At 35.1% G+C, this 24037-nt stretch overlaps 5 protein-coding genes across 5 annotated transcripts; 2 read left to right on the forward strand and 3 right to left on the reverse strand.

The window, feature by feature from the left end:
* Positions 1–1649: 1649 nt before the first annotated feature.
* On the reverse strand, positions 1650–2765 carry LOC133696774 (non-specific lipid transfer protein GPI-anchored 5-like). The gene is made up of 4 exons (XM_062119050.1): positions 2436–2765; positions 2254–2341; positions 1879–1901; positions 1650–1777 (listed from the first exon to the last, which is right to left on the reverse strand). Exons 1-4 carry the CDS (start codon positions 2755–2757, stop codon positions 1650–1652), a joined length of 561 nt encoding a protein of 186 aa, XP_061975034.1. The 5' UTR covers positions 2758–2765.
* A 2466-nt stretch (positions 2766–5231) lies between these two features.
* LOC133695832 (non-specific lipid transfer protein GPI-anchored 20-like) lies at positions 5232–6677 on the forward strand. Its single transcript, XM_062117790.1, has 4 exons — positions 5232–5708; positions 5870–5896; positions 6113–6172; positions 6285–6677. Exons 1-4 carry the CDS (start codon positions 5366–5368, stop codon positions 6503–6505), a joined length of 651 nt encoding a protein of 216 aa, XP_061973774.1. The 5' UTR covers positions 5232–5365; the 3' UTR covers positions 6506–6677.
* Positions 6678–9468: 2791 nt separating this feature from the next.
* Positions 9469–9825, forward strand: LOC133696779 (non-specific lipid transfer protein GPI-anchored 25). Its single transcript, XM_062119054.1, has one exon. It carries the CDS (start codon positions 9469–9471, stop codon positions 9823–9825), a length of 357 nt encoding a protein of 118 aa, XP_061975038.1.
* A 1685-nt stretch (positions 9826–11510) lies between these two features.
* Positions 11511–13032, reverse strand: LOC133696782 (UDP-glycosyltransferase 83A1-like). Its single transcript, XM_062119057.1, has 2 exons — positions 12516–13032; positions 11511–12391 (listed from the first exon to the last, which is right to left on the reverse strand). Exons 1-2 carry the CDS (start codon positions 13030–13032, stop codon positions 11511–11513), a joined length of 1398 nt encoding a protein of 465 aa, XP_061975041.1.
* Positions 13033–15170: 2138 nt separating this feature from the next.
* Positions 15171–17860, reverse strand: LOC133696071 (proteasome subunit beta type-2-A). Its single transcript, XM_062118104.1, has 3 exons — positions 17618–17860; positions 17402–17525; positions 15171–15697 (listed from the first exon to the last, which is right to left on the reverse strand). The coding sequence occupies exons 1-3, from the start codon at positions 17773–17775 to the stop codon at positions 15350–15352; spliced, it is 630 nt and encodes a 209-aa protein (XP_061974088.1). The 5' UTR covers positions 17776–17860; the 3' UTR covers positions 15171–15349.
* Positions 17861–24037: the final 6177 nt, after the last annotated feature.

Genomic DNA, 24037 nt, shown 5'->3' on the forward strand with positions numbered 1-24037 from the left:
CAATGAGAGCCTAATTCAATCTTGAAGTTTGCGCAACCTCACTAGTTTATGTTTTGACATTAGATTTCTTGTTTAAAAATTATATATGTGCAATTAATTTGATTTTCAATCAAAGATCAACACACGCTAATACGATATATCAATTTAAAAAAACTCCTAGAGTTAAAAAAAATGATACACACACGCTGGGCAAGTGATTTATCCTATGGGCTTCCCATCATCATGTCAGCCTGCCCTCTAACAAGAAAATTACTTCACGGTTTTTAATGGATGATGGTCCCTAATGCCTGACATGATTTTTTGAATTTGTGAACATAATGTTTTAAATACAACACTAGCAGACTGAATCGGGTAATCTAGTGTTGTGTTTTTCAATAACTGGGTTAAACTCATCGTGAGTATTCAAAGCCCGAGCAGACTTCGACTCGCATCACTTATAATTTATTACCTATTTGAGATTGTGATAGTGGTAACGGTTTAAATTACTTTTCACTTAGAAATGTATTAATTTTTTTTTATTTTTTAAAAATTATTTTTCACATCAGCATATCAAAATGATTTGAAAACATAAATTTTTTTTATTTTAAATAAAAATAATTTTAAAATATTTAAAAACATAATTTCCACCGCATTTTCAAACATTCAATTAACCTGAAGGTTAACTTAGCAGCTCTTTCTATCATTCGGCTTTGGGCCTATGGAATGGATTTGGGCTTGCATGTTTTCTTACAATTAATGATGTTGGGCTTAAAAGTCGAAACTCTAGTTACTGAAAATGTCTACCGTTCAAATTAAAATGATTTTGTTCTCTATGTTTTAATTAAAAATATCAAGAGAATTTAAATTCCAATTTAATCGCCTCTTAAAAATATCAATCAAGGAAATTGATTCCAGAATAACCTTATCAAGAGAATTTAAACCATGGCTACATTGAGGTATTATTGAAATAAATGTATTTTATTCATCAGGTTTTAAACATGTAATTAAGACAATCAAATAGAAAAAAGTTTAAAAGTATTAACTTCGTATAAATACAAAATATAAATGAATAAATACTAAATTTACTCAGATAAAAATAAAAATTGATTGATATACTTATTGTTTTTCCTTGGAAAAAAAATCTCTTATCGATCCAACTATGCTTCTCAAGAATTTTAATTTTTTTTGTTTTAAATTAATATTTTTTGTTTTTTGGATCGTTTTGATATGTTGATATTAAAAATAATTTTTTTTTAAAATATTTTAATACATTTTTAAATGAAAAATATTTTAAAAAATAATACCTTACTTTCTATATACAACAATAATAAAGTGAAATTTCAGATTAAAATAATAATATAAGTAATGAACTTGAAAATTTCGAATTAAGAGGTCCCTTTTTATTTTTTTTTATTTTTGAAGCATTGCTTTCTATATATAGCAATATTGAGAACTAGATCCGATATTCATGATATTCTTCAAGATAAAAGCAAGCAAGAAAGGTTTATTCATCACACCACACTTATTATTAAACAACGTAAATACTCAACACACATACATAGTAAAGCAAGCATTACAAACTTTCGTAGGTAAATACGTCAAACAAGCATAAAAGACAATAAGATCCCATATAGCACGGGAAGCTCATAGCTAGCCACCCCAACTACAACTCAGTAGCTGCTTAAAGTTGATGCAGATGATGCCATGAACACAACAAAGAGAACGAGCTGAAGGGTCTTGTTTATGATGAGGCCATTTCCAGGGCTCCCTCCAGTTGCTGGAACTGTTTTAGATCCTCCTGCATTCATTCATTCTTGAAATTAAGATTAAGAATTTTGGCAAAGTACAGGTAACTCAGAACGCTTCCCTAGCCTAAGATCCTGATGTTTTTGGAAGTACCTCTGTGCTTTCTAAGGATGTAACTGAGTTGGTGCCGTTTCTGACCATCAAATTTGGTTCATTCTGATTTAATTGAGCTCGAGCCAGATTCAAGCTTAACATTATATAAGCTCAAAATATTGTTCAAGCTTTGTTCATCATTAAGTTTAGTTGGTTAATAAACCTAGCTTTTGCACAATTTTGAGTTCATATTTCTGTATATAATTAAATATTTAGGGATTAAAAGAAGGACTTGGACGTTAAGAATCAATTAGAACATCATTGTGGACATTCAGTCATTCATCTGATTAATCTGATTAACATAATTACACAGATCACTATTTTTATTAGTGGATCAGAATGAGGGGCTCGTCTAAGTTTTGACAATCGACAAACAATTTCCATCGACAAGATGGAGTACTTGAAGAATTACCTGGCAAACCATCAGGAGAATCGGCTGGAGACATTACAGGTCCATTAATATCTGCCAAAGCATAAAAATTAAATTATACAGCCCATATTCTATAATAATGCATGCACTAGCTAGATCTCCGGAAGAAAATTGTTTTTAAACTTACCATTGCACTTGCTAACAGGCGGGGTTTGTACTTTACAGGCAGCAGGAAGTGCTAATGCAAGCGTCTCATTGATGTTAAGACCTAATGAAGCACCACCGCCATTTAGTGCGGCGCAGAGGCATTGTGGCTGTGATAGAACAACACTAGCCAATTGCGAGCAGCACGAAGAAGATGGAGTCGAGGAGCTTCCAGTGACATAGCTTAGGCATGGAGCCATGCTAATTAGAACATTGGTGCAACCTGATTGTGCCATGGCTTTAGCTGAAAGCATGGCCACGATAAGGACCATGACTAGACCCATGTTGATTCCTCTTGAAGCCATGTGATATGTGTTCTATAGCAAGGCTGATTCTAGCAAGTGTGAGCAGTGGAAATTTATAGACGTGGCCAGTGAACTCTTCAGCCTGAGATAATTTGGTGAACTAAAACAGCGTCTATGAGGTCATGTTTACAATTATTATTAGAGTACTAACCAACGTGTCGTTTATAGATGTAAGGATTTAGGACTTTGTTGTAGAAAGATCGCCATGCCTAGCTAGATCATATATGCTATCATTGTGCTAATTGCAATTGCAAGGTGCTCGTTGACATGAATGTGTTTGCGGTGACATAAAAAGTGGCCTTGCAAACCCTAATGGACAGAAGAAAATCTGATAACCTAACTTTCAAAAGCAATCTTATTTTGGATTTGTTCTTTCTATAATAGATACACTGTTTTCTGCTTTCACGGGATGTTCAAGATTAACAACATGTTTGTTTTTATTTATATTTTAAAATTTTTTTTGAAAAAAATATTTTATTTTTTATTTTTTTGGTTTAAATTAATAATTTTAAGTGTTTTTAGATCATTTTCATATGCTAATATCAAAAATAAATTTAAAAAAATAAAAAAATATATTATTTTAATTTATTTCCAAACAAAACACTTTAAAAAATAACCACTAGCTATCACACTCACAACACCCTCTAAGATAGTGTTTAAGAAAGTAGTTGAAATCATGTTTTTTAAAAATTTAAATTTTATTTTGCTTAAAATTATTTTTTATATTATTTTGATGTCTTCATGTCAAAAATAATTTTTTTAAAATAAAAAATATATATTTTAATATATTTTCAGTAAAATAATACTTTGAACCGTAATTTTTATCACACTCTTATACACCCTTTTAAATAGGCACGATCACAAGCCCGGCCCAAACCAACATGGCTTATACAATACATGCGATATCATAACTAGTTGGGACTTGGAGCTGTAATTGGACGCCTATTATCATGTAGAAGTTGTGATCTCAGTGATATATCTTGATTCACGAGGATTGCAAATGACATGTCCATAAACTTCGTCTACTGAATGGATAAGGAAGCACTCGATCTTGGTGTAGGAAATGTTATAAAAATATTTTTTAATTAAAAATATATTAAAATGTATATTTTTTATTTCTAACATCAAGATATTAAATCCAACAAAAAAAAAAAACATTTTAGTGACCAATGAGAACACGTTTAGTAGGCGTGAACCAGTTCCAGTTCCATGTAATAATTTCTTGACAAATACTAATCATGGGTGAAGTAAGGATATAGGTCTCTGCATGTCATAGTTTTGAAATCCGGTTTTACCCGGCGGATCAATCCAGAATCCTGTAAATCTGAGGCTAAAACTGGATCGGATTGATGAAAAAATAAAAAAAACCATGACTCGGTATGACTCGGTTAATTCGGCGGGTTGACCCGGCAAAACCTGGTTGCAACCTGTTGACTTTTGTTTTTTTTTTTTTACTAAAACGACTCTGTTTTGAATTTTTTTTAAAATAAAAATTGACTAATTCAAAACTCAGAACTTAAATTTTAAACTGTAACAGGTTTAAAAACTACAGACATGCATGCCCAAGAAAGTGAGATTGATGGTTGATTTTCTAAAAACGAGCAAAATCATATTTTTATTGAAAAACAAAACCCATGATTTAAATGAGCTTCGGATTTAATTGATTAAAGTCCAAAATTTAAGCACTTGTATTTATAAAAGGGCCAAGGCTTGAGTTTGTCAGAAGGGCGACTGACTGCATACATAAACCCAACCCATTTACGCCCATGAGTATCAAATATTAGTACTATCCGGACTGTTTCACAGCTCTCGGCCCAAATAAAGTCAGGATTTCTAAAGAATCCTTCCCAGCGGTGTGTGGGGTTAATCAATTTTTTAAAATACCGACCTCCATCCTACCTATAACATTTATTCATTTGTTTTTTTATCCATTATTATTTATAATAATTCATATTAATTGAATTTGACGTGCTGGGTTGGGTTAAATAATGTAAATATCACATATAACTTGATTTTTTTTAACACCCCTAATCCTTCCTTTACCAAACAAACAATTTTAAGTGGCTGAGAAAACTTGGATTGAAGTAGTTAAACTTGTTAACAAATTGGTAAGCTTCAGATGATTCTTATTGGCTGAGATCATAACTTCTGATTTGAGAAAATGGCTAATGGTAGGTCGACAATAATTTAGAAAAAATGGATTGCAGGGGTCAAAGCAAACTTGTCCTGAAGTTGTAACCTTCTTACTGGTTGAAATCAAAGCTTCTGAGTTGCAAAATAGCCACTTATAGCTTGACACTAAATTGGGGTAGGCCCATCAAATGCCCAAGTCAAAACACGACTCAACAGGTGTCAAAATCAAAATCCTTCCTCGAACAAAGTTAGTTAAGGTAGTTGAGCTTCAAAACCAACTTCAAATACGTTGTCGTTGTGTCATTCCCTCAATTTCCTTCACCTTCTATAAATTCCTTTCCCTCATCATTCTTTTTCTCCAACACAGAGATTTCCAAACTCTAAAATCCAATCATCTACTTCCCGTTGGTTCTCAACACCATAATTCCCTTTACTTTTCTCCTCCGAGTACTCCTAGCTGCAAGAGCACACCGGCATGGAGCGTTTTGTGCCCTTTTCGCGCACGATTCCGTTTCTGGCTGTAGCTCTGGCAGTCATGATTTTGCCTGTTTATGGCCAGATCAATACTGCATGCACGGCTTCGGTGCTTGCTACCTTCACACCATGCATGAATTTTCTTACAAATAGTACTGCTGCCAATGGTACTTCACCAACAGCAGGTTGCTGCGGTGCACTTAAGAACCTCACAAGTAATGGGATGGACTGTTTCTGTCTTATTGTAACTGGAAGTGTCCCCTTCAGCATACCAATCAACAGAACTTTAGCCATTTCTCTGCCTCGTGCTTGCAACATGCCTGGTGTCCCAGTTCAATGCAAAGGTAATTAATCAAAACACCAAGGATCTTCTTCTTCTTCTTATTCTTCTTCTTCTTCTTCTTATCTGTCTATTAATGTATTGATTTCTTTTTAATCATTCAAAAGCTGAGTATTGATATATAAGTAGTAAAAATACTAATGTAAAACTTTATTGCTCTTGCAGCCACAGGTTCACCAATTCCTGCTCCAGGTATGATTTTTGAACCATCGTGATCTTTTAATCCTCTTAAATGACCATCCAACAACAATTATGCACTTGAATAAATACAACGCTGATTGTTATGCAATCATCAATTAGGCAGAGAGTTCTTAAAAAACAGTACTTTAAGATGATTTTATTTTATTTCTTTTAATTAGTTCTGGTTCCAGATAGTTAACTGTATGCTTATACTCTGATGATTGGCAGGCCCTGTCACCCTTGGGCCAACTCTCTCACCGGGAGTTTCTCCATCTGCTAGTCCTGAAGGTAATTAGACTCAGTAATCTATTAGTCATATGTCTATTGTTTTTCAATGCATATATGTAATACATAATGGTTTATGCGTTAATACGAAAAGAGTTTTATTCCTTATGAGCAGCTCCTGTTGTTCCCGAGCCAACACCATCCACTCTCCCGCCAGTATCTGATACGACACCTCTCCTGACGCCACCATCATCTACAGGGGATGCTGGGGCACCGACATCAACTACTGGGAGTCGCCCAGTTCTAACTCCACCATCAGCATCGGCGCCATCTCATAGCCTTTCGCCATCTCTTCTACTATTTGCAGTAGGATTTGTACTCTTCAAGTGCTACTAGATGTTGTCTTTTACATTTGTTGAAAATATTCTTTTCGGAGTGTGAGCTATTGTTTTGAAGCTTGTTTATTTGATTAAAAATCATTTTGGGTGATTATTTATTAATAATTTGTTATTTTTGTATAAAATATATGTATTGGCGAAGATAAATATCTGAGTATTTCGGTTTCTTTCGGAAGGTTGGTGATAAATAGGTGGTCATGATTTCGCTCACCAACGCTTATGATTTTGCACTTCAAAGTGAATTTAAACAGACTAATGGGATATATTAATATCGAAGAAAATCTCATGGTCAGCTGATTTTTCTTGTCCTGCTAAATTACATCATAAACGATTACCAATTGCACAAAGACTACAGACTCGAATTTCAAACCAGATGGGAAAAAATAAATCAAAGTTCAAGCCTTTCTATTCATCCCACAGTCATGCTTTTATCCATGCCCAGGTCATAAAAATTTAGCCTTTCGGTTGGTTAAGTAAAATCTACTGATGGGTACCTTCACATTTCCATGACCCTTGACAATCTGTGTGACTGGTCCTAATTCACCAACCGATACCTTGTTACGGGCATGCTTTCAGATGTAGAACTAGGATTACCCATTTAGTTTGTTTTGGAGTAAGTAATTACTCTTTAGCGGTCTAATTAAGCATGGGAAAACGAGAGGGTGACACTGTTATAGCATCTTTCACAGAAACAGGAGCTGCTGAGTCTTGTTTGCTGTAGGGTGCTTTGTGAAAACATTTATGGTTGGCAACTGAACTCACACTTGTTGCGTTCTGTTTTTCATCACGAGAAACATAACTGTTTAAGATTATCAGAACTCATTCACGGTTTAAGATGATCATGTTAAAGAAATGAGAAGGTTGGGAGGGCAGAATGGAATGATGCGCACAGTTTACAGTTTGCAAACTACTCCTGCAGTAGCAGTGCTAGTTTTATGGACACCAAAGATCCTGTTATTTGTTTTCAGTCATGAGCTCTCAAGAACCGGTTCCCTTCAGGTTTATTTGGGGCTTGGCATTTGTGCTTGTCATTTTAACTCCTGCTGTCAAATGTCAAATCCAAGGTTGCTCTATTCAGGGTATTGATTTGGGGCTGTGTTTCAATCAAACTAGCAGCTCCTTGTCCATTAATAGCACTTGCTGCGAAGTGCTTAACAAAGTTATACGCATTGGATACAATTGCCTGTGTTTGCTGGCAGCATCATACCTTCCTCCCTTGAGCACCTCAATTATATTGCCTTTGCCAAATTGCTTCATATCTGTGCCTCCTTTGACTCTCTGCCAAGGTAATGCTAGACCTCAATCCTTTCCTTTCTAAATTAGGTCACAAATAGATTAATTACTTCCTCTTCTTGAATATGTCTTCCATGTTTCTTATTCTTTCCTTTCCTTTCACCCCTCCATCTGCAGTTCCAGCTCCGAAGCCAATGCTGTTTCCACCAAATATTCCAGATGTGCTAGTCTCTCCACCTCCAAGTGAGATGCAGGTTCAGTTGAACTCAACTAGAGAAGACAACTCTACAGTAGTGGCAACACAGCCACTTTCATCAACAGAAAATGTTTTTCCTAAATTGATTCTGTCAAGGGAGAACGGAACATCAAATGGGAGGGGCAAGACTGATACGATTTTGCTCAAACTCTTAGTATCGTCCTTCGCTTCTTATGGTTGTATGTTATTAGCTTAATCTTCTCTTCTCAGCCTTAAACAGAATAAACAAGCATGTAAAGTTCAAAACATGCACACCATCGCTTTACGCTCTCTAAGATTTTTGGTTAGAAAATCTTGACAGCAACGTTGGATTTTTCTGATAATTGTTTTAATCATACCAGTCTCTCTATGGTTTCCTTCAGATCCTTTTAACCCTTGAAATCGATGACTGGTAATACAATTACATTACACTGCTGCGATCTCCCTCATTGAATTTGAACGCATTGCTTGGTGTTGCACAAAAGGCTGGTGAAAATTCTGTATCTTTGTTTCTTTCTCTACATATTGTTAGACCTCTGCACTGCACACAAAGAAAGCTGACGCTAGATTTTGAGATAGGATCGCCTGGCAGATTAAAGAAAGTTCAGGAACTGTTTAGTCAATGAACAAGCATTTGCAAGTAGATGCACAGGATTTGGCTGCCCCATACATATACTGATTAACAGCAGAAGTGTGATATAACTTGCAAGCTCCATATGACAATTCAACAAAATGTCAGATAGGCAGAATTAAGTTATTCAGAAAAATTCTCTAATGAGTTTTTCTTCTTCTATAGCAACTACAGCCCATTGTTAATTAAAATAACCGATCTAAAACTCGGGTTACGTGTTTATTATATCAACATGTAGATTAGCAGATTAATCTGTTTTTTTTTTATCAAAACAAAATTATTTTAATAAAAAAAGAAAAGAAAATTAGTTCAAAATAAAACTCCACCCATCATTCAACAACTTTCTTCATGTGTTGACACCCGTCCATTTCAATTAGCATTCACTAAAAGATACCTATACTAATATACCCATAAAAAATAAAAGTTAAAAAAACTAATTGGCATTTTTTTTTTAATTTTCTTTCTCAACCTTTTATTTATTAAATTAAAGGGAAAATAGGTGAAACTGAACCTGTTCATGTAAATCCCATAAACCATCAGATGCTAACACCACAAACTTTGCATCAGGCCTCTCCTCTTCCTCAAAATATTGACCATTGAGTGAACTGCTAAGGATTTAGGGTTTTTTTTTTTTTTTTTTTTTTGTAAAATACAAATACAGAGAAATTGATGGTCCCTCCACTAGATAAAAAAAACGCTGCCGTTCAGAAAAGAGTACACTGATTACAAGGGCATTTCCGTAAACTCCCGGGAAAGAAAAAACGAAAATCCCCATTCCCGCCTTCAAACTCACTTCCTTTATAACGGAAACGCCCATAACTGATTAGTAACGAACAAAAACTCTCTCTCTCTCTAGACTCACATGACGATCATCATTTTCCCAGCCGTTTTAGTCTCCATGCTCCTCCTCCTCGCCGCTGCTGAACCATCGCCAGCGTCACCACCTGGCTGCAGCGATGAACTGGTGGCCTTCTCTCCGTGCCTCGGCTACGTCTCGGCACCGCCAAACAGAGTCACAGACACGGCGACTTCTCGGTGCTGCGATGCCTTCTCTAAGGCATTCAATTCCAGTGACGGTAACTGCTTCTGTTACCTAATCAAGGAGCCTCTAATCTTCGGATTCCCATTGGATGAATCCAGAGTGATTGCTTTGCCTTCTGCTTGCTCTCTATCAAGTCCTGTATCTTTGGACTCGCTCTGCTCAGGTTCAGATAATTAATCCGAATCTTTCAGTTAATTTATCCGTTACTACTATTAGATCTTGCTCTTATTTTTTTTTATTCTTACATTTGTTTGTTGTTTTGTGAAAAATTTGGGAAAATTTAAGACTTAATTAGATACACAGTCATGTAGATATTTCTGTTAACGGATTAGGCGCAAGTTAGCATTTCTGTGGAAGAAGGAAAATAATATGCTGAGGTCAAGTCCAGGGAAATTAAATTCTTTTGATACATAAGTTGCACTGTGCTTTAATTACTCTTTAGTACAAATTGCAAAGTGAATAAATTTAAGGTATTACTGCAACTGAATAGCAAGTACTTTCGGTGCTGATCATTGAGGCTGGATTGAATTCTTGATTTTTAGTATGTGATTTCATGATATAAATTGACAGCAAGTTTTCATTACCCACTATTATAAATAAATACAACTATAATTCACCAGCAGTTAGTTATTTGCATTCTTTGTGCTGCAGGGTCACCAGCACTGCCCCCTCTCCGAGGCCGGACAGCTTCAATGCCTGGTAATCAAGCTTAATCATTTCTTCTTCATTGACATTTTATAGAATCAATGGATTATTTGTGTTAAAAAAAAACATCTCAATTCTAATTTTTGTTAGAAATATGCAAAAATATAAAAGAAGTTTCCGTCTTAATTTTGCAGGTCCTGATGATCTTCATCCATTAGCACCAAGTTTGCTACCAGAATCTGTTGACGGATCAGTCGCAAGCCCAGTTTCACCTCTAGCACCAGCATCGCATTCATCAGCAGAGAAACACAACAGCAACGGCTGGTTTCTACCTGGAGTCCTAACTTCCATTGTAATCTTCAATCTGTATTGTTGCAATCATCGTATGCTTACCACTTGATTGGCATTTGAACTTTTGTTGTAAAAAGTATGTCAGTGGAAATTGGATGTTCACAGGAAATTTTGAATTTTGAGATGGCAACCGTTGTTATTATTATTGTTATTTTTTCTTTCCTTTTTGGCAAGAGGTAAAGCATTCTTTGAGACCTACAGCAACGTCTCATGAAACCCACTATTTCTCTTTCAAATTTTCAAAATTATATAATATATAAGTAAACTTTCTGCAAATACAATCGATCCAATTTCATGCAGCGAGTCAAGGGGGATCCTAAATCATACAATTTGAGCTGGACTCCTTCACTCTTGATTCATCATGCGTTTTCTAATTAACACAAGAACATCAAAAGAGGACCACATGCAGGACTAAAATCCAAGCCAAAAAATCAAATACATTTTTCAACCAATAAATATATGCTCTCATAGAACTTTATAATTTTTCAATTTGAGGATTGAAAAAAAACAAATTAGAGTTTGCACTACAATTTGTAACGTACACTTCATAATGGTAGTGAAAAGAATAATTAGTTCGCTCATGGAAATTAGGTTAGGAATAAGGTTTTTATCCGTCATAAAGAGGGAAAGATTCCATCTTTGAAGCTCCGATAGAGAATTTGGAGAGAGAGAGAGATATCGATTTTGGCCTGGAAGCAAAATAAGTGGGGAGAGGAGAGAACTGTCGGGTTTTAATTCCTTTTCCTTTCAAAATGGCCAATAATAGAGAAATTTTCCATCGCTTTTTCCATAATAATAGCAGCGTTATTTTATTTATCAAATTCAAAGATTAACAAGCCCAATACAATAGTGAAAGATATTGTCCTTTAAAGCATCAGTTGTGCAACAAAGTCTCTGAAATTTTTTGAAGATCCCCCTTCATAGGCATTGTTTTGAGCCAGTTCCTTCAACTTGAGAGCATTTGCTTTTATGCCTTCATCAGACAGCAATTCGTCCACCTTCCTCTTGATTTCATGCCTCGTGACCATCCTATTCTCGTCAGGGTTTATTTCCAAGCCAACCTTCCAACCATAACATACACAACTCTTGTTCCAAAACTGATCTCCAAAGTACGGCCAACATAGCATGGGAATCCCCATGTTTATGCTCTCCATAGTTGAGTTCCAACCACAATGAGTCATGTAACAGGCAATGGAAGGGTGAGCCAACACCTTTTCTTGCGGTGCCCAGTTGACTATCTTTCCAAGATTTTTTACTCTATCTTGGAAACCATCGGGATATTCAATAGAAATCCCATCGATGAAGTCTGAACGAACAGCCCATAGAAATGGTTTACCGATGAGTTCAAGGCCAAATGCTAGCTCATGAAATTGCTGTTGACTGAACTTTGATGTGCTACCAAAGGCGATATAAATGACCGATCCAGGAGACTGTCTGTCAAGCCAAGGTAAGCAAGTCAAGTCCCCTGACCGAAAGTTTCCAGTAGATTTCCCATCATGGGCAGGCAATGGACCAACAGAGATTATGTTCGGAAGCAAGGCATTTGCTGAAGGGTCAAGCTCGTGGAACCAGTTACATAGAACCCAGTTGGGAACCTTCAGAATTTGATTAACAAGAAGTAGGTACTGAAACACATCCTTTTGGTTGAAGTTGGACTTGTTTCCTGGTCTCTTCCAAATAAAATCAGCACTATCCATGGCTGGTAAATTTGGTGATAGCTGTATCTTCTCATTCTTCTCCACAGTACCTACAAATTTTTAGTTTTTCAATTAGAATTGTTATATGAAATATTCTAGCTCTAACTCTTCTTTACTTGTTCTCCATCTAAGTCCCAACAAGTCATTTACATCATTTGTGGTTCATAGACTTACCGTCATCAGCATCTATAATGCCAGCCTCAATAAGCTTTGGAATGTGAAGTATCAGTGCCAGTACTCCTGGTGCTGAAGGGAAAAAGATGGCATGTTTTAGCCCCATCTTCTCTGCAATCTCTATAGGATCCCGACTTAGAACCACGTCAACTATGAGACAAGTAATCTGGCCAATGCCAATCAGCTCATCTTCATTGGTCTTCCTAATCAAGTTCTCCAAGTGACCAGGAATGACGTGTAAGAAGCTCTGGACTAGTCGATTATCATCTTTGTGGTCATCTTCTAGCGCTAATCCATCAGGAACAGAAATAATCCTCATATGTTCCTCCTCCTCGTCAACCTTCTCTATTTGCGAACGTATGGACTCTGTAGTTAAGAATGTGACCTTGCTTCCATGCCTAACAAGCTGGTGTCCTAGTTTCATAAATGGTGCAACGTGTCCTTGAAGAGGTAATGGCAACAGTAGAACATGGGCGTTGGCTTGCAGAGGACTAGTGGAAATGGAAGTGTGTTCCATGGTGTATATTTCACTCTTTAATTATTCAGTCTGGTCTGGTGATCAAGAAGTTGTTTATATAGGCACTTTATCCTTTTTTTCAAAAATGGAGGTCACTGGGAATATCAAGTACGAGAAAATTTAGTCGAGCCTACGTGAGCGCATGGGTTGCTAACTATATGGAAGTCTGAGAAGCTCATTGGTTAGAAGATCTCACTGTGTTGCAGTGAATGGATAGACTACAACTCTTGTAATCATTCAAGCGTCGTGACATTTATTGTTGCACAATACAAATTTTGTGAACAAGAGACTGCTACGACACTCAATTTCGCTTCCAAGGAAAGGAGGGGGAGCATTCCTAGTGGGGCTCTATAACGTCTATTTCAAGAACATTATTTGTCCTAGTCCAATTTTTACTAATCCTCTAAATTGCTTTGATGATGTACAATTGGCAGAGCTAACAAAAATTAATTAATTTTGTGATAAATTTTTAATTTTTGGAATGGATATGGCATGCCATCCAAATCATTGTTGATTCATTTTTTTCGGGGTAATAGAAAAAAAAACCTCGAAAGTCCAAAAAACAAACAAACAAAAAAAAGCCTATGACCAAAGCAGTTTAAGAAAAAAGAAAAACTGATTGGTAATTACAACGTCCGCAAATAATGTTTTAATAACCATTATAATTATAATTTTACGTTTTGGAAAGGTAGTACACAGGTTCCCGCTACCTGCATCTCCGTGCTAATTCTTTTTTCTAACATGTCCAGGCGCTATAAGTTTATTTAAGAAAAAAAAAATCTAATAACTCGATCATAGTGTCAATCGACTAATTAAACTATGTCTTCACCGGCTTTTTTTTTAATTAAAAAAATACATATTTATATATAAAAAAGGGTTGACTTAGATAAATTATACATTAAAGATAAAATTAAAAGAAAAAAATAATTATACAAAAGAATTTAAAATAAAAAATAACAATTAAAAAAATAAGGATGAAAATCAAAACAAAAAACAAATTAGAGGGCGAAAACAATTGTTGATTGGAGGATTAAATTGAAAATAAAAAAAATCAGAAAATAAAAAAAATCAAAAGTATAATAACCAAATTAAAAAAATAAACTCAACAAATATGGATTGAAGGATAAAATTAAAAACTACTATATCATTAGCAAAAGAGTCAAGGAAAAAAATAAAAATAAAAAAAACCCATATTGAAAAATATTATATATGTCAAATTAGAATTCAAAACTAAATTGAAAATAAAAAACACTTTAACAAAATAACCAAAAAAAAATTAAAAATCAAATCAATAAGGAACAAATTGAAATAAAAAAATACATCATATTAAAATTGAAAGACTAAAATAAAAAAATGATATTGAAATAGCAAACAAAAAGAGTATAAACCTGTATTTATTGGGGAGAAGAGAGAAAAAAAAACAAGAAAGAGAGGCCAATCAACAACAAACCGCCACATCGACGACGATAACAAGCGTGATACCCAGTGGAAAAGAACATGTCAACACTTTCAATGATACAGTGAAAGAGCTGGTTTGATCAGGAGACTTCATACACACTGCTCAAAAAATATGGTACCTTCCATGTGCTAACGCATGATAAACACGCATCAACAACTTTATTAATTAAAAAATAAATATTTCAAGAGAAAAAAAACAATTCACCATCCATATATCCTTAGATTTACCATAAAATATATTTAAAAAGATAAAAAAACCCATGAACCTATGATCAGGCAAAGTTAACTTTTTATTGTTCTAAAATAAATAAAAAGTATAAAATAAGTTTCAAAATTTTTATTGGTCAGTTTTGATAACCATTTTAAATTTTTATGAAATAAAATGTAATTAAATCATTTTATTGTTTAAAAATTATAGAAAAAACACCCATATAATCTTCTATATAAAAAAATCAAAGTACCCCAAAACCAAGGCTTAATATAATTTTTAGAAAAGACAGAGGTGTCATTTTAATAACAATGCTCTTGGCAATTTGCATAACCATGAAAAGAAATTGCATGTGCGTCATTTGAAGAAATAAGTAAATAAATTCAGGTATATAGGCAGATAAAAATCTAGTATAATGGCGCGCTACGTTCCAAAGAGCTTTTCTAGCCAAGAGGGACTTGAGAAGACCTGGTTCTTCAGAAGTCCATGACACTCCAAATTACAACTCTGGATCGTCAGCACATACAACCCCATAAATAAAGTACCGGAATAGCATTTGGAACAAGTTTTACGCAATCAGATGAAAGTCACAAAACATTCACTGTCGGCCCTTTTAAACATCAAAAAGAAAAAGGAAAAAATAACTGAAAGTTAAACTCCCAAAGCCTCAGGTTGGGCTGTTGGGGTGTCCTTGACAGATTCACGCCAGGCATACTCCCTTGCTCCATCCCTATCAACAATCTTGATCACAAAGTTTGGCGGTGCCACAACCAACCTGGATTGAATCTCCGTTATACATTTATCGACCAATTCAACTGCTTCTTCCACTGACATGCCACTGTGGTAGTGTCTGTCCATCATGGAGAGACAAAAATAAGACCCATAACCAAATGCTCCCCTGTCAACCTTGTGAAGGGTAGCGATGTAGTCAATGTAGTATAGAGAGGGACCTGTCTCTTTGTCATAGCCAGCCAGCAGGATGTTTACCATGTAAGGGTTCTGAAAGACCAAAAATTAGAATCAATCTTGCGTGACCAAAGAGAGCATTTGGTTATAAGAACCCAGGTAAGTACCTTGCATGACCACAAATCATGGAAACCAAAACACAGCATGTGCTCTCTACCAAGAGTGTCTATTTACAAGATTTCAAAACGTAACAACAATGAAATGCACAAAACAATTCTACTTCAACCCGGATTGAATTATGAAATACTTGAAACCTATGTTCAGTTGAAAAGCTCTCCAGAAATCCACTAAGATAAATTATAGAAAATTATGGAAATTTACAATCATGAATGTGCATTATAAAACTAACACGGGCCATAAATGAACAAGTTCCCCTGTATATATTTTATCTGGTTGGCTCATTGCTCAGGAAGAATTCATTTCTTAAGTATCAAACCAGAGGCCACCATAAACTAAACTTTATTGGCATGTCCTTTGACAATGGGAAATTAAAAACTGGTACCATGAAGGATAATCCCTTTTATGGAGGCAAGGGAGATTTTTCAACAGGAGACAACTTAAAAAACCCACAAAAATTATGAACTAAATTCTTAATTCTAAAAAATACAACCAGAAAACTCACTCTTGCACACTAGACAGCTATCTCACTGATCACAAATTTCAGCATTCATTGGTGCAACAGTCGCACATAACTGCATGAAATACCTTCTTTTCGATACCAAGGGCACACAAAAAATAAGTTTTAGCTTAATGGAGTTCCCTAATCCAAATAGTCATTCATAAACTATGCTTTAGTTTACAGATGTGGTGATTAAGATTTTTGTTAGTTAACTAATACCCAAGTGTTTCTACGTTTTTTTCTGTTTGTTTGGGGGTGGGGGGAGGAACTAACACCTCAGCATTTAATAGCTTGTAATCTTAGTTGCTTACAAGCACATGAATGACTTGTGGAACCCAGGTGCCTTAAGGAAGCTCTTCTGTATAAGGATGTGATTTGTTCTTTTTTGTTTTTTATTATTACTATTACTATCAAAGGGGGCAGAGATTTTCAGATCATATTTTTACTCCCATCTGAACGCCCCAAATAAGGAGGAAAGGATCATAACGCAGCACATACTTTCTTATCCTTCTCTCTCTCCACTTTTTTGTTCTTCAAGAGCATTCTTTGCTCTCCAATGTTGACGGATTATCGAACTTTCATGTCTAAAACCCTATCCCTCCACAGATCATTTCCTTTTTTTCCCCCTTTAATTACCCTAGACCCGTATCTCTATGCTCTAAATGACCCCACCAGCCTACCCCCGCCTAGCAAAACAGCCCCTACCTCTCAATCTCATAGGTTTTTCGATATCATTCCTTCTCGATCATTATAGATCAAGTGGTCAAATTTCCTGATACTCTGATTTATAACAGTAATTTAAACGATAAAGGTGATAGTTCACACTCTTATTGCTCAAATCCGAAGTCTTAGAATGAGTGAACATGCAATAGAGGGTAAAAAAAAAATCATCCCAGAAAACCATCGTGGGAATGTAATCTCCACTAACACCAAAGCAGCCATTAATCAAACAAATCAAAGAAAAATCTACATTACCAAAATTAGGTAATCAAATTCACTTAGGTCTGATTGGTAACCAGCATCGAATGTTAAAACCCACTCAAACCCATTCACTGAACATAATTTTTTTTAAAAAACCCTAAAACCCCAAATCTGAAATCAAATTAAAAAATAATTACCTTTCTCAAAGCAGTAGCGAGCTCTCCACGAGTAAAGTTAGCAGCAGCTGCAGTGGTCAAAGGAATCCCATTACGAAACTGATACAAAGCCACGTTCTTCTGTATATACTCCGTGAATTGAACTCTGAAAAAACAAAACCCAGAAAAAAAATTAGCCAAAAAAAAGAACAATCATTTATTAACAAGCTAATATTTTGTAATGGGCAAGTAACAAACCGGTCGCCTGACTCGCCGCTAGCAGCAACGAGCTTGTGAGAGTCGAGTTTCATAATCTTGTCTTCGTTAGTTTTATGAACCAGGATGCTGTTAACGGCAGATGTGTCTGATGCTACGATCACAAAACCGTCACCTACTAGTCCAAATACGCACTCCATTTTTTTTTTTTCTTTCTTGATCTGGGTTTGATTTGTTTCGGGAAGGAAGCGAGGGATATATTTTTATCAAGGCCAAGGGGCTGCTTGTTCAGCAAGAAGGCTAAAGCCGAATGCGGACTTAGAGGACGCAGGGTAGTTTGGTCATGTCACATGTTCTAGCAGTGGTGGGCTTTCTAGGCGTGGCTGTTGCTGAGTTTAATTTTTTTTTATACTGTATTTGCTTAGGCTGGGCCCTTGTGTTTGTTTAGGTTTAGTGCCCTTTAAGATAGTGGGCCTTGGGCCTTTCTTTTCCGGTGAAAGGTGTGTTTGAAAAGGCAAAGGAACAATTATTTTAGCCATTGGAAGAAAATTTTATAGTGATACAAATGAACCTGGTTCTGATACGCTTAACTTCAATTTATTTACAGTATTTTTGGTATTACAGTAGAAATTATTTTTAAACCGTTTTTTATTTAAAAATATACTAAAATAATTTTTATTTTTTTATTTTTAATATTATCACATAAAATGATCAAAAAACACATTAAAAAAATAATTTAAAGCAAAAACTAATTTTAAAAAATGATCTAGCCGCACAAAAAAAAAACTACCTTAATTTTAACAATTTCAAGTTTCGCTTGTGTTTTTTAATGTTCAAGCTTATTATTTTAAAAAAAATATTTGATTAGTGTATGGTTTAAACTCATTTTAAACTCAATTATTTTAAACTCTGTAATAAACTTAAAAACAAGCTAAACTTAAAATTTTAGTTATTTGTTATATCATATATTTATAAAATGATTTTTTTTCATCATTATAAGTTTCATAATATATGTTTCAATTCTAAATAAACAAATAACTATCCAATAGTGTCAATTAAAAAACAAATACTCAAATTCATATTTTAGGGCTAATAAACCTCATGTGATGAAAGTTTTTGCCCACAAGCCCATTAACTAAGTCGCTGATTAGCCGTGACGAGCTAAACTTAATTAAATTCAAATTTAGCTTGTTTATAGAGTGAGCCTTAAAAATATATTTGTAGAAAAAAAAGAAAGAAAGTATACCATTCCAATTATTAACCAAAAAAAAAAACTAAAACTAAGAGGTTCTTATTGTTCAAAATAAACAGTATCCTCTCACAAAAACAACATTGAAGCTACAAATAATATAATAAAATGATGTAATTTTACTTAATTAAATATTTTATTCCTATAATTTGACATTATTGTTTCGATCCCGGAAGACACTTACACAAAGTTCCAATATAATAAAATATTCCTAGGTTGGGTACCTAGCTCGCTCTTGTGGGTCTTGCACGTGCTAGCTTGTTCTCTCTCCCTTTTTTGTTTTTTTTTTAAATTTTATTTACTCGTTCCAATTTTTTTAAAATAATAATGAATATTAATTTACCATTTTTTTTTATATTTGAATAAAAAATTAAAATTTCATGTTATAATCATTTATTTCTTTTCTAAAACAATATGAAAAAAAATTATCTTTTGAATTGAAATTTTTGATATTGTAATATACCTTGAGATAATGAGAACTACAGTTATTTTTTTTAATTTAAATTATTCATATAAAAAAAGTGCCATAAACTCAACGAATAAATTATACACAGGAGACAAATTAGAAAATGTTGCTTTATGATATATTTTTTCTTCTCTAATTCTTCAGTTTCTTCTTAATGGCAGTCTTGGATTTTGAAAAAAATTTATAAAAAATAATTACCGATTGAATTTATATAATATTTGTAAATCTTATTTATATATATTTTTATTTCCACAAAAACATATAACTCGTATTTTTTTGTCATTCATAAAAACAACTCCACTATATTTAGAATTGAGGTTTTAACAAGAGTCATTGGTTTAGTCCTTGAGAAGAGGAGTTAGTTTTCGCCAAACATCAAGATCCACAGATCCACCTCCAAAAATAGAGATCATCACACAAAAATCGGCGGACGTCTCCGTCTTCAGAGGTTCACCACTCGCTGTATCCACTTGAAGCCTCTATAAATTAAAACTGATTGCGTTCCCTCTTTTCACATCAAGGGAGTGAATAACAAAAACATCAGCAGTGCAAATTAAGAAGATCTTGGAAAATGGCATACAAAGTTGCTGCACTGTTGGTCTTGTGCCTTGTCCTTGTTGCTGCAGTTGAGCTTCCTAAAGCTGCCGCGGATCAGTTCAGTTCCTGCTTCAATACCTGCGAGCAGCAATGCAAAGCTGATGGCCAAGGCCAGACCTTCTGTGAAATGAAGTGCGACACTGACTGCTTTGACAAGGAAGTTGCTGGTAAACTGCATATCAAGTTTCCTTGAGAAGCACATATGTGTAAGCTTGGTGGATCAGTGGCACCCTTTCTCCATGTAAACGAGAGCATTGCATCAGATGATGGAGGGATTCATTAATGATTTGTATTCTTTCTCGTTTGTAATAAGTTTATAAAGCTACCAAGTTTTTTATTCTCATCTTCGACTATCCTACACAAATTAAGCCCATTTACTTTGTTATCGTTATTGCTTTTTTTTTTTTCATTTAATATATTTCAAAATATATTACGAAGATAAATAACACCTTTATAATGAAAAGATTAATAATATGGAGAAATAAGTAAAAGGATTTGATTAAATTTTTTTTATGGGGATTTTAAGGGAAGAAAATACAGGGATCTCTCCGAATTCATTAACTGCTTAAGAAAAAGATCATGTAGCATGATACACATACCTCTCCTCTCCCTGTTAGACTTGTATTTATTTAAAAGAATTAGTTTACGGGCTCAAAACAAGTCATTATGTCATTTGAAATAATTCGTTAACTAGCTCGATGGAGATCACCCGCGCTTGGCTTTTTTATTTAATTTTTATTATGATTCTTATTCTTACAATATCTTTTAAATTGAAGATAAATATTCAAATATAATTGGATTATATTACCTTATTTTTCACATTGTTGTTATTGGGGATTGCATGAAATGGGTTTGTATTGTTTACTGTCGAAACTCCTGTTGTGGTCCCAGAGTCTGTCTATCACCCCTTTGAATTTTATATTTTCTCAAATTAACCCAACAAACTTTATAAATTCGGTTTCTATTATTATTAAATGGCGAGGTCTTCGTTACTAGTTCTAATGGAAATAATATATTAGAAACAAGATAGTAGACGGTTTTTGTTTTCTTCATGTTTTAATTCTTAATTATAAAAGTTTAATATCTATATTTATGTATTTTACAGCCAATTTGAAATATTATTTAATTCAAATTAACGAATTAGTTTGGGGATCAATAATAAAAAAGAATTAGTCTTTAGCTTAAGAGTGGGTCCTGTCACGTGAAATTCTGCCTTGATTCCTCTCCATTCTCGTCGTGCAAGAAAATAATTTCGAAAAGAAAAGGAATAATTGTTCTGCTAACTTATTATTCTTATTCTGCTTTCAACAAGCATCATAATAGCGGGGGATTACACAAGAGTTCCATTGAGGGTGGTTGAATTGGTCAGGGGAGGCGGCCACCTCCCAGGACATTGCGGAGGACCTGGTGGTGGGCAGGGTGCACCTTTGCGGAATGCACAGCGACATTCCCAGTACGGGAACGGACCGCCTGGACCAACGCAGTAGGCTTCGATAATTCCATAACCTCGGTAACATGGCCTGCATATTTCCAAGCACTGTTGTTTGTCTGGACAACCACCTCCGATCGTGGATAGATATCCACCCCGGCAATCTCCGGCCTTAACAGACGACATATTGGCTGTACCTGCATAAGCACAATACATTAACGCATAACAAATTTAATTAGGGCCAAAGGATTTCAAGGCATAACAAAAGGAAAATAAAATCTGAAATATTAAAAACTTAAATATTGTTTTTGAGGGAATTAGGAGAGATTAGACCAGAGAGCGCGCGGGATCTGGCTCAAGATTTTATTCAACAAACCTGAGACGAATACGAGGACAAGCAAAAGCAAATGGCGGACAGCGACGACCTTGACCATCTCCATCTTAAAAAACTTGGGTTAGAACTGAATCACCTCAGTGGGATTTTATAGCAAACAAGAAATTGCATGCACATGCATAACCGTAACTGGATAATCCTCAATCATCAAAATCTATAGATTTCTTTCCTTTTATCGTAGATATACTTGACATAACTGTACAGTTTAAACAAATTTCTCTTCCTGTCAAATATAGTCTTCACTTAATTGTCATTTATAACAGTAACTACCACCAAATCATCAAAAAATCGAAAATCTGATTGACTACTCACATAATTTAGTCATTTATTTATTTTTGTCTAGATTGTAAAGTTTGGGATTTTTTCACGGACCGGTGGTGTTTATGATCATTGCCTATTAGAGGCTTAACATGCTGACATCTAATATTTAACGTGGTTCTGCAAATCATCTACATCCACGGGAGCAGTCTATATTATTCGAGATAGAGAAAGAATACAACACAGATACATGGAGAAGGAGGATCACATCCACTTAACTCAATTCTCATCTCTCATTGTTGCACTTGCAGCTGCTGCTCAAAGCAGCAGGGTCAGAGCTATTGGTAGCCCTTCTCTCTTTCTCTCTTCTCTCTTTTGCTTTACTACTGCACACACACTGCTCTGCTCTCTTGGTGCCTATTTATAGGCAAGAATGGTGCCATCAACTCCAGCTCATATTCAACAATAGTGGCTGCTAAAATTGACGTTTGGTATGGGTTGCTACATTAGTCAATGGATGGTGCCGTCCATTAATAGTTGTTGCACATTAATGACAATAAACCTAACAATCACCATATTTGCCATTCATGTGGGGCAATTATCCTCTTATTTCTTCAGCATAAGCTTGTATCTTGCAACTCTTCCAAGCTTACCATTCCGAGAGCGTCTTCGGCCAAGTTTATCGGTACTTGCCACACCTTTTAATCACCAGAGTCACCAAAGCACACCCTTGCTCATACCAAAAGATCACTCCAACCAAATGGTTTGTCACATCACATCTGAAGAGTGTTAATGCTTGTCTCTAAGACACACAACATTCCCCTTCAAGCTTATCAATTATGCTTGGTCTAAAATGATCTATCAAGCCTTACACCAACGCTTACAATACCCCCTCAAACAAAAATATATATTTCTAAGTGCAACAATCGTTATCTGAGTATTTCAATGTAATCATGAGCTCACCACTCTTCCAAGAGTTTACTCATCCAGGAGTTGCATCTACTCTATGTTTCACCCTAGGAACCACGCCTTACTTCTTCGTGAGTCTCTCGCTCTTAATCTTAACAATCCAGGTAGCTCTCCTCCTTTAATTATAGGGGCAGCTCATTAAAAGTTGATCCATATCTATCTTCATATTCTGAGTATTACAATCCTATTACCGAGCTCACCACCTTGTCAAGAGTCAACTTGTTCCCAGAACCTGAGCATGCCCTCTGCTCCTACATAGCAGTCGCGTCTTAATGCTTTACAATTCATCCATTTATTATCCAAGGCAAATGTTTTCTAGCTCATTGATCTTTAGTATGAGGGCAATATATATCCATGAAAGTCAATCCGACACTTGTCTTCATACTCATCATAACCACTCTATTGGTTATCCATACACTTGTCCACTCATATCTAGCCATCACATTGGCTCTGAGGCGTTCTGAAATTAGGCTCATATCATGGCCCATACACCTTTTCTTTAAGATGTCTTCGCCCGTTGTCATGGGGCAGTCGCATCCTTCTTCATCTGGGATGCCTCAAAGTGGCTCCAAAATTCTCTACCACTATGTCCACTATAAGAGAGATTATTGCCATTGATTATATAGAAAGAGAGAGTTATAGTATACTCCTAGCAATCCTCCATCTCGATCTCTATGTTTGGAACTTCTATACCTTTCTACTTAACAGCTCCACCTATACTAACTCTCTTTGGTGTCTTCGCTTTTATAAGCGGTTGCACCCCCTTAATTAAGTGTCTTTACAATAACTCTTGTTTCCATTCTTGCCTGCATTAGAAAGGTCTTCGCCTGTTGTCTTCATCAAAAGCATAAAAGACTTCATATTGTACAACCTCTAAACAGTCTCTGCTTTGAGCTTCATCTGGGAACACTTCTTCTCCTTACACCTGTTGTCTCATTACAGTACCTTATTGGATCCTACAGTTACTTCTATATAATCTTCGTATGCCCACGTGCAATTTATGTTCTCCAGATTTCTCCATATTCCTTGCTTATGTTTAACAGCAGCTCATCCTGTCATAACATCTATCCAAGTCAAAATAGGGTGTCAATCTTTATCCC

This window comes from Populus nigra, chromosome 6 (assembly GCF_951802175.1).
Source record: "Populus nigra chromosome 6, ddPopNigr1.1, whole genome shotgun sequence".
NCBI lineage: Eukaryota > Viridiplantae > Streptophyta > Magnoliopsida > Malpighiales > Salicaceae > Populus > Populus nigra.